The sequence below is a fragment of the Capsicum annuum genome, chromosome 6 (genome assembly GCF_002878395.1).
Source record: "Capsicum annuum cultivar UCD-10X-F1 chromosome 6, UCD10Xv1.1, whole genome shotgun sequence".
Taxonomy (NCBI): domain Eukaryota; kingdom Viridiplantae; phylum Streptophyta; class Magnoliopsida; order Solanales; family Solanaceae; genus Capsicum; species Capsicum annuum.
This window is the reverse complement of record NC_061116.1, coordinates 5,478,016-5,489,440: the sequence shown is the minus strand read 5'-3', so window position 1 is coordinate 5,489,440 and position 11,425 is coordinate 5,478,016. Positions and strand designations below refer to the sequence as shown.

Below are 11,425 nucleotides of genomic sequence, written 5' to 3'. Positions count from 1 at the left end.
CATAAGTTACCTTCTTCTTTTAGAGTTCATGAAATCAAACCAAAATTTGCTTATTGATCTTTGTTTTAGAGGTAAATTATCATGGCTTATTTTATGCGTGGAAGGTGAAATGAGATTTACTGAACCTTATAACCAAATGACATGACAAAGTACTTTGATATATTTAGATACAAAGTAATAATTCCAAGACTACTTCTCACAACACATTTTACCAGGTCGGTGTTATTGTATTATCATTGATATCACTTTAGAGAAAATTAGCTAGAAGCAAACAAAATCATCTATTGATCTTACTACAACTAATTTCTAAACCCTCTTTTTCATTTACATGCACTATAGCATTGTAGTTCACCAGGCAAAGAATTATTTCTTTTCGTATACTTCAAAAGATTTCTAAAAGTGAAGCTCCCATAATCAGGATATCAGCTTGTAAAAATCATGTGGTGAGAATTGCTCTGTTCTAAGAATCATGGTATGTTCGATTAGTACACAACAAGTTTTTATCTGTTCATCACGTGAATTTCAACCCACAAAAAGTACTAGATCATGAATTTCAAAATAAGACATTGTGAGTTGGGACTTTTTAATATTTTTAATTAATAAAATGCGGACCAATGGAAATGTGTCACTTCATTAGTGAAACCTTTTCATTTATTTAATATTGAAAATGTTAAATAAAGAGTATTTTGAAGCCTAAAGATAAATGTAAAGGGCATTTTGGAGTCCAAAGGTGGATGTGAATGGTATTATTGAACCAAAAAATGAATGGAGAACATTTTTGCACCATTTTCAATAGGTGAGGGTTTTAGGCCCTTTTCAGTTATTTAAATAATTGTAACTACATTTTTCATTTATCTCAATGTATATGACTTTTTGACTTGGTAATAATTAAAAAAGAAAGATTTTTTAAATTTATAATTTAAAATAATCCTTAAATACTCATATATTTATAAATAATTTATTTGGGGTAAAAAAGGAATTGTATTTTTTTTTAATTATAACAAGGTGACATTTGGGATGAATTAAAAAGAAATAGTGTAAAATGTAGCAGAGGAAGTAGTTTAAAAAGTGAAATGAGTTAAGTCTATGAAATTAAACCTAGTTCCTTTCCCTAAATGGCTAAAACCCTCTACTCTTTCTCTCTCGGACACTTCTCCTGCGGACCTTTTGCCCATCACTTTGCTTCACTTCAACAATTTCATTCCCTTTGAAGCATTACAGTTAACATCTTTGGCCTTGAATTAAGGTACCCATTTGTTGTAATTGTTTTTATTTTCATCTTAATTGCTGAAGAATTCCCTTTTCCTCAAAGATTCGTAATTTTCTTGATTATATTTCACAATCTTAGTTGATTGGGTTAAATTATGTATTAGTACTCCCTTTATCCTAATTTAGGTGATGGGTCAAAGCATCTTATATTTTATGTTTATTCGGGCATAGACTCTTCAAGTTGCTTATAGTAAAAACAACAACAGCATATCCAGTGAAATCCCACGAGTGGGGTTTGGGGAGGGTACAGTGTACACAGATCTTACCACTACCTCGTGGAGGTAGAGAGACTGTTTCTTAAGGGTTATGTGTTGTTGAGAGTAGACAACGACATATCCTGTGGAATCCAGGGAGAGTAGAGTGTACGCAATGAGGTAGTGATAAGGTTTCTTAGGCTGTTTGCTCAAAGATTTCAAGCTCCTTGATTATATTTCACAATTTTATTTAATTGGGTTAATCTATGTATTAGTAATCCCTTTGCCCTAGTTTAGAGTAAGTAAACAACAACAACAATGTATCCGGTGAAATTTTACCGGTGGAGTCTAGGGAGGGTAGAGTGTACAAAGACCTTACCACTATCTCGTGGAGGTGGAGAAGTTGTTTCTCAAGCGTTGTGTCAAGTTATTTAGAGTAAACAACAACAACATGATTTTGTTATTGTGGTATTTGGTGTGGATATGATATACATTTAAATTTTTTTTGGTATTTGATATTTATAAATGACATAACGAAACACACACACACATATTTATATATTTAACATATTAATAAATATACAACTTATTTTAGTAATGAACTAAATGTTTATATGTTTGAACTTTACAACAACAACAACAACCTAGTATATTCCCACATAGTGAGATCATATGTTTGAACTTTAGCTATTTAAATTGTTAAAATCGCTTGTATGTGACACTATTGGACAAGCAAAAAGAAAAATGTAAATTAGCAAACATTATGTTCTTAGAAGTATAAGCAATCAATCAATGATCAACTCCTCAATCCCAAACAATATGTTCACAATTTACAAAGAGAAATACTTCAACCACATTCTTAGAAGTAAAATTTATGCACTTTGATATCCCCAAACCACAAGGCACAAACACGAAAGTAAAATAGGAAAAATGAAAAAACCCATATTACTAACAAGATGCAACATTCACTATATATGACTTGCCTGTTCTGATATAACCGGGTCCCCCTACCTCCAATTGACCTATTTTATGAGACTTCTACCATATTTTTTGTTTCTTTATATTGCACTAATATCCAGACCCGTCTTGTTAGCATATCGACTAATCCACTAGATACGTGCAACTTGCACAGGTACCACATAATCCTACCTATCAAGGCTAGGCTGATGAGAAGGATTCACCTCCTTTTTTGTGTAGAGAGATAAATTCACTAAATGTATACATAAGGAAATAGGAGAAGGTGTAAGATAACCCCAAAAAGTTTCAGACGCAATGTTTCACATAGAATGCAAATATCTAGAAACTTGGAAGGTTGGATTTACCAACAAATGTGTGATAACCAAATAACCATACAGACAGTCTGAAATATTCCTCACATATAAACAAAGACTAGAAAGATAAAACACATCAATTTCTGTTGGTAGATTATTACCATCCATCTTTAAGGAGCTATGCGATAAAAGACAAAACTTGGATCAAAAAGTCTAGTTACCGGTTTTATCTCAAAGCAAAAAAAAATAATACAAATATGCTAAAAGATCTTTTGTTTTTTTGATAACCGAGAAGATTTTTGAGGGCTGGTGATGCTAGGTTTGGAACTCAATGTTAATAGCTCTAGCCCTCTTCCCTTCTCCACTTAAATACCACACATTTTCTGCAGCAAGGCTCAAACGTGTGACATGCACCTAACCCACATGTCATAATCTACGGTTCTCACCACTGGGCAACCCTGTGGGAAAACGTGCTAAAAGAACTTTATCCTAATAATCCTGAGGAATGTGAGGATGATGTTCAAATCTATGCGATGAATCTATTATATAATGTGTACCAATTGCTATTGCACCCACTGCCATCAGCACAATGTTGTTTGAGTATGCACAAAAATTCTAATTACAGCTCTGATCCAATGCAAAAAATAAAATAAAATAAAATAATAATAATAACATACAAAAAATGTGCTTAGATAAAACATTATCCTAAGGATGATGCCCAATCGTCATACGATTATGCCCTTGGCAGTGAATCTGCTATGTATGTAGCAAGTTAAAATGCACACACTACCTTAAACTCCATATATGTCTATACATGTATTTTCCCGACAAACTACCCTTGCATACCTCATCTATATTGTATATGTAGTACGAACAATGTCAAGTAATCATGCCCTTTTGTCCCAGGGAAATAACAGGGCGGAGCCAAAAAAGTTCCACTAGAAAGATTCAAGAAAATTTTCAAACTTCCATAATGAGCAAATAAACTTAAGTACACCAATGGGATTTAACAATCAATATATTTACAAAAAAAATTAGCCTGTTATGCTGAGATGGTTTGGCCATGTGATGAGGAGGGGCGCAGATGCCCCTGTTCAAAGGTGTGATGGGCTTGCTTTGGATGGCTTCAGGAGGAGTAGAGGTAGATCGAAGAAATACTGGAGGGAGGTGATTAGACATGACATGGAGCAGCTTCAGCTGAGGACATGACCCTAGATAGGAAGATGTGGAGGTCGCGGATAAGGGTAGAAGGCTAATGTGAGTGTGTGGGTTGTAGCATGCAGTCAGAAGAGTTTCTTATGTAGTCGGGTTAGTAATCCTAGGTATGTGTACATAAGTGACCCTGTTATGTTAGTGTAGGTTACGACTAGGTAGGTGTCCTATGTCTTATGTCTTAGTACCTATTTTCTTATTTCGTGTGGTCCTTATGTCTCGTATTTCATATTTGTCTGATATCTATTCTATTATTTCTTATTCCTGATTTTCTATTATGTCATCCATCCCATTGTTTACTGTTCTTTATCTTGAGCCGGAGGTCTATCAGAAACAACCTCTCTACTTCTTCGGAGATAGCGGTATGGACTGGTACATCTTACCCTCCCTAGACGTGGGAATACACTGGGTCTGTTGTTGTTGTCGTATGCTAATTATACAATGTATGGCCTAGTGGCCAATAAAGAGGATAGGAACCATGAGGTCTAACGTTCGTATCCTTGCAGAGACAAAAAAACTAGATGATTTCTTTTTATCTATCCTAGACGTGGTGGATATAGTTACCTATTACCTCTTGCGGGTGGGAGGTGGCAGGTTATATATTGGACTCCCCTGAAATTTTGTTGCACCAATGTCGAATCCTTTGAAAAAGAACTACTTTTGGAGGATCCATCCCCTCCCGATATTTTTGAAGAGTCCAAGCAACATAGGTAGCAAGTATCCGTAGAATTAGTCGAGGTGCGCAAGCTAGCTCAGACACCACGGTTATTCATAAGCAAAAAACTACTACTTATGTCATCATAAATATTGTGTTTGCTCTCTAACTGTATAAGTAATGCGTACCGTCTATTCTTTCCGGACACCACGGTAAATTTGTTGTTCTTGTTGCTAATTATACCAAGTAACTTTTCCAACAAAGGGGATTCAATTTAACCCTCTTAACAAACATAGACCCCCACCCACCCACACACACTTTGAAGCAAAAATAATGCATACATTTATAAAATCCAAAATTTGCATAATTAGAAATGTACGCGTTCATGTTCAAACAATCATTAAGCAAAAACAGAGTGAAGAAATTTACCAATAAATTAATCTTATGCTCTTTTCGTATTCCAGGAAGATTAGGGTTTAACTAGGGCTAGTGGGGGGCGATGAATACTTTGCTTGAAAGTTTAACAATGTTTGACAACTAGGCAGAGACTTATACATTTTGTATCTATCCAAATCTTGTCTCAGTCCACTTGTTCCATTTTCTAATTGTATCAGCAATATAATTTTGATGGCAATGCAAACATTTCGCTTTAACTAGTTTACCATTTTCAAATATCTTTTCGAAATGTTCCCAAGCAGTGTGTCAACTGAGTGTTCATTGCTATTATCAGGTACAAGATCAGTTGAACCAGCCGCACTAACAGTGTAGTGAAAACAAAATTTGAAAGAGAAAACAAAATTAACAGTGTTTAGTGTTTAACAACCGAACTTATTTCACAAAATCAGAAAAATCGCCAAAAAATCTCACTCTTCACCGAATCACTAATTAAAATAAAAAGATAGAAAAGGGAAGAAAAAGAAAAACAAAAAGAAGAAGAAAAAAATAGAAAAGAAAACGATACCTAGTTCGCTGTTGCTCCGGTGGGTTCGTCGCTGTCTAGTGTCCATCGTTCGTCGCTGTTGGTATTACAGTATTAGGGTTTAGGCTGCCAAGTACCAAGTGCTGAAGTAGTGAAGAGAGAACATTAGACATTACCGTATCAGCCTATTAGGTTGGTTACCGATAAATCATTTATTTGATTTACCGGTACCCAACCTAATAGGATGATACGGTAATACCTAATGGCTAATACACTTCCCTCTTCAGTACTTCAGCACTTGGTGCTTAGCAACCTAAAATACTAATACTGTTTACACTGATGGCGACAAATGACGAAACCACCGGAGCAACAACGAATCAGCACCGAACCAGCGGCTAACTAGGTATCGTTTTTTTCTTCTTCTTTTTGTTTTTCTTTTTCTTCTTCTTCCCTTTTCTGCCTTTTTATTTTAATCAGTGATTTGGTGAAGAGTCTTGAGTTTTTTTGGTGATTTTTCTGATTGACTGATTCTGTAAATTGATTTTTCTGATTTTGTGAAATAAGTTCGGCTGTTAAACACTGTTAATTTTGTTTTCTCTTTCAAATTTTGTTTTCACTAAACACTGCCTGATAATAGCAGTGACAACTCAATTGACACACTGTTTGGGAACATTTCAAAAAGATATTTGAAAATGGTAAACTAGTTAAAGCGAAATGTTTGCATTGCCATCAAAATTATACTGCTAATACAATTAGCAAGTGGACTGATACAAGATTTGGGTAGATGCAAAATGTATAAGTCCCCGCCCATCCCATCTAGTTGTCAAACATTATTGAACTTTCAAACAAAGTATTCATCGCCCCCCACTAGCCCTAGTTAAACCCTTATAAACCAAATATATCTATTTATTTGGTTCTACTCTACCTGGAATACTAAATTTATTGGTAAATTTCTTCACTTTGTTTTTGTTTAATGATTGTTTGAACACGTACATTCCTATTTATGCAAATTTTGAATTTTATAAATATATGCATTATTTTTGCTTCCAGAGAGGATTGAATCCCCTTTGTTGGAAAAGTTACTTGGTATAATTAGCAACAATAACAATAAATTTACCGTGGTGTCTGGAAAGAATAAACTGTACACATTACTTACATAGTTAGAGAGCAAATACAACATTTATGAAGACATAAGTAGTAACTTTTTTTAATGAATAACCATAGCGTCTGGGCCAGCTTGCGCACCTTGACTAATTCGATGGATGCCTGCCACTCATGTTGCTTGGACATTTCAAAAATGTCGGGGGGGGGGGGGGGGGTCGGATCCTCCAAAAGTAGTTCGTTTTCAAAGGATCCGACATAGGTGCAACAACATTTCAGGGGAGTTCGATTCATAGCCTCCCACCATCAATAGGTAATTATATCCACAAAGTCTAGGATAGATGTAAAGAAATCATCTAGGGTTTTTGTACTGGGATACGAACATTAGACCTCATGGTTCCTATCCTCGTCATTGGCCACTAGTCCATACATTGTATAATTAGCATAAAGGATAGATTTTTTTGTAAATATATTGATTGTTGAATCCCATTGATGTACTTAAGTTTATTTGCTCATTACGGAAGTTTGGATTCTCTTGAATCTTCCTAGTAGAATTTTTTTAGCTCCTTGTTATTTCCCTGAGACAGAAGGGCATTATCCTCCAAAAGTAGTTCATTTTCGAAGGATCCGACATATGTGCAACAACATTTCAGGGGAGTCCGATCCATAGCCTGCCACCTCCCACCATCAAGAGGTACTAGGTAACTATATCCACAACGTCTAGGATAGATGTAAAGAAATCATCTAGTGTTTTCGTCTCTACTGGAATACGAACGTTAGACCTCATGGTTCCTATCCTCTTAATTGGCCACTAGTCCATACATTGTATAATTAGCATAAAGGATAGGTTTTTTTGTAAATATATTGATTGTTGAATCCCATTGGTGTACTTAAGTTTATTTGCTCATTACGGAAGTTTGGATTCTCTTGAATCTTCCTAGTAGAATTTGACATGATCCTCCAAAAGTAGTTCGTTTTCGAAGGATCCGACATTGGTGCAACAACATTTCGGGGGAGTTCGATCTATAGCCTGCCACCTCCCGCCATCAAGAAGTACTAGGTAACTATATCCACCACGTCTAGGGTAGATGTAAAGAAATCATCTAGTGTTTTCGTCTCTGCTGGGATACGAACGTTAGACCTCATGGTTCCTATCCTCTTCATTAGCCACTAGGCCATACATTGTATAATTAGCATAAAAGGATAGATTTTTTTGTAAATATATTGATTGTTGAATCCCATTGGTGTACTTAAGTTTATTTGCTCATTATGGAAGTTTGGATTCTTTTGAATCTTCCTAGTAGAATTTTTTTGGCTCCGCCTTGTTATTTCACTGGGACAGAAGGGCATGATGACTTGACATTGTTCGTACTACATATACAGTATACATGAGGTATGCAAGGGTAAGGGTAGTTTGTTGGGAAAATACATATGTAGACATATGGAGTTCAAGGTAATGTGTGCATTTTAACTTGCTACATATTTAGCAGATTCACTGCCAAGGGCATAATGGTATGACGATTGGGCTTCATCCTTAGGATAATGTTTTATCTTAGAGCACATTTTCTGTATGCTATTATTTTATTTTTTTTGGCATTGGATCAGACTTGTAATTAGATGTTTTGTACACACTCAAACAACATTGTGCTGATGGCAGTGGGTGCAATTGGTACACATCATATAGTAGATTCATCTCACAGATTGAACATCATCCTCACATTCCTCAGGTTTATTAGGATAAAGTTCTTTTAGCACATTTTCCCACAGGGTTACCTAGTGATAAGACCATAGATTGTGATATATGGGTAGGTGCATGTCACATGTTTGAACCTTGCTGCAGAAAATGTGTGGTATTTAAGTGGAGAAGGGTAGAGGGGTAGAGCTATTAACATTGAGTTCCAAACCTAGCATCATCAGCCCTCAAAAATCTTCTCAGTTATCGGAAAACAAAAGATTCTTTTAGCACATTTATATTATTATTTTTTGCTTTGAGATCAAACCTTTAACTAGACTTTTTGATCCAAGCTTTGTCTTTTGTCTCATAGCTCCATAAAGATGGATGCTAATAACCTTCCAACAGAAATTGATGTGTTTATCTTTCTAGTATTTGTTTATATGTAAGGAAGATTTCTTTCTGTCTGTATGGTTAATTGTTTATCACACATTTGTTAGTAAATCCAACCTTATAAGTTTCTAGATATTTGCGTTCTCTGTGTTACATTGGGTCTGAAACTTTTCTGGGTCATCTTATTCCATCTCCTATTTCCTTATGTGCATGCATTGTCCAATAGAGGTGACATTTGGTGAATTTATCCCTCTACACAAAAAAGGAGGGGGTGAATCCTCTCATCAGCCTAGCCTTGGTAGGTGGGATTATGTGGTACCTGTGCTCGTTGCACGTATCCAGTTGATTAGTCGATATGCTAACAAGATGGGTCTGGATATTATTGCAATATAAAAGAAGAAAAAATATGGTAGAAGTCTCATAAAATGGGGCAACTGGAGGTAGGGGGACCCCGGTTAAATCCAACCGGGCAAGGCATATATGGTGAATGTTGTATCCTGTTAGCAATATACTTTTTTCATTTTTTTCTATTTTACTTTCGTGTTTGTGCCTTGTGGTTTGGGAATATCCAAGTGCATAAATTTTACTTCTAAGAATGTGGTTGAAGTATTTCTCTTTGTAAATGGTGAACATATTGTTTGGGATTGAGGAGTTGATCATTGATTGATTTCTAATACTTCTAAGAACATGTTGTTTGCTAATTTACATTTTACTTTTTGCCTGTCCAATAGTGCCGTTAACAATTTAAATCCCCCCCGAAGTGTTAAGATCCTGATTTTAGGAGGAAACAAACAACATTAAACAGCTCTTTTTTGTCAAAATTTGGAAGACAAATTTGAAATGATCTAGTTAGTGAGTTTGCTTTAGCCCATATAGAGTCAAGTGATACCTATATTCTATGTTGCTTGGACTCTTCAAAAATGTCATTGGGTACGTGTCAGATCCTTCAAAAGTAGTGCCTTTTGAAGGATCTGACATGGGTGCGGCCACATTTTTGGAGAGTCCGAGCAACTTAGCCTATATTATTTTCTCTGGTTATATTATTACATTTTACTATAGTTTAATTTGAAGATTCATACTTCTTTAAGAGCTCGTGTTTTATCAAATTGTACTAGTCCTTGCCTAAGATTCTTGAGAGGGCTTATTTGAATGAATTCGAATTCAATTTACGCTACTGTAATATAGGCCAAATTTCTTGGCTAGGTCAGCTTTCTTATTGGTTTTGCCAACTGTTTTGGTCTTTTGGATTTAGAAGAACGTTCGGAGTCTGTAATACCATCATAATATTTCTAACTTGATATTGCTCTAGTTTAGTGGAGAATTTTAATTATATTTTATGATGTTACAATGACTTAAACCCTCCGTGTTGTACTGTTTTTCTGTATTATCTTTAAACAAAGAGAACACTTGGGCTCACCTTCATGGGAAAATTTTCTTTGCAGAAGCTGATGGCCGGCAAAACAGGATCAACGCCAGCGACATATTCACCGTCACCAGCAACGCATAAGAAGAAGAGAATCCCCATTGTTGATGCTGATTGGGTTCGCCCCGATAATCGTGGCTTCTATCAGTGTCGTCCTGCTTATCTGAGGACTGGTGCTGTGAGCACAGCTGCAGGATCAGCATATGCAGAGTTTGGAAACACCAAGGTCATCGTATCTGTGTTTGGGCCAAGAGAAAGTAAGAAAGCAATGATGTACAGTGATACAGGACGCTTAAATTGTGATGTTAGTTACACAACTTTTGCAACCCCTCATCGTGGGCAGGGATCAGACAACAAGGAACTTTCCTCAATGTTGCACAAAGCTTTAGAGGGTGCTATAATTCTGGAATCCTTCCCAAAGACGTGTGTGGATGTTTTTGCTGTGGTATTGGAATCTGGCGGAAGTGATCTTCCTGTGGTTATATCATGTGCTAGTCTAGCTTTAGCAGATGCAGGAATTTTGCTGTATGACTTGGTTGCCTCAGTTTCTGTGTCTTGTCTTGGAAAGGACCTTGTCATCGATCCCATTTCTGAGGAAGAAAGCTATAATGATGGAAGCTTAATGATTACTTGTATGCCTTCACGTAATCAGGTCACTCAACTGATTGTAGATGGAGAATGGTCAACCCCAAAGATTCACGATGCAATGGAGCTATGCCTTGGTGCTTGCTCCAAACTTGGAGAGGTTATGAGATCATGTTTAAAAGATGTTGTCACTGAATTAAAAGAATAGAGCATTCTACTTTGTGCCTTCACGTAACAAAGTCTCTATTAAGTCTACTGGCGTCAAAACATCCTTGTAGAAAAAAAGTTGGTATGATCTACCTGTCACTAGCTGCAACAGTCAGTCCAATGAAGTGATCTGTTTGTAGTTTTTGTGTGCTGGTTTGTGAGGCTTGCAAGTTGTGGTAGTGGCTGGTCTTTTTTGTGAAGCTTCCTGTCGATGAGAAATTTTGTGTGACATGAAACATGCTACTGTGTGAATCAAAACAAGAAGCCATATTTGAACATCTAAATTCCAGTTATTGTGAAGTTGCTCATGTTGTCCACCTTGCAGTAATCACCAATAATGGTTTCATAGCAACTTACAATTTTTTATCTGTATAATAGATGTGGAATTCCTTTGGTTTCGTCGTGTGTTTACTTCTTCAAATCTTAAACTCCCTTTGTGAAAATCTTCTTCAAATTTTGAACTTCCTATGTGAAAATTCTAGCTCCGCTCACTGCTCTGCATACATGTCATTTCATGACTATAT

General features: G+C 36.0%; 1 protein-coding gene across 1 annotated transcript; it reads left to right on the top strand.

Moving 5' to 3' along the window:
* Positions 1–1,024: 1,024 nt before the first annotated feature.
* LOC107873600 (exosome complex component RRP41-like) lies at positions 1,025–11,299 on the top strand. Its single transcript, XM_016720512.2, has 2 exons — positions 1,025–1,246; positions 10,129–11,299. Exon 2 carries the CDS (start codon positions 10,135–10,137, stop codon positions 10,900–10,902), a length of 768 nt encoding a protein of 255 aa, XP_016575998.2. The 5' UTR covers positions 1,025–1,246; positions 10,129–10,134; the 3' UTR covers positions 10,903–11,299.
* Positions 11,300–11,425: the final 126 nt, after the last annotated feature.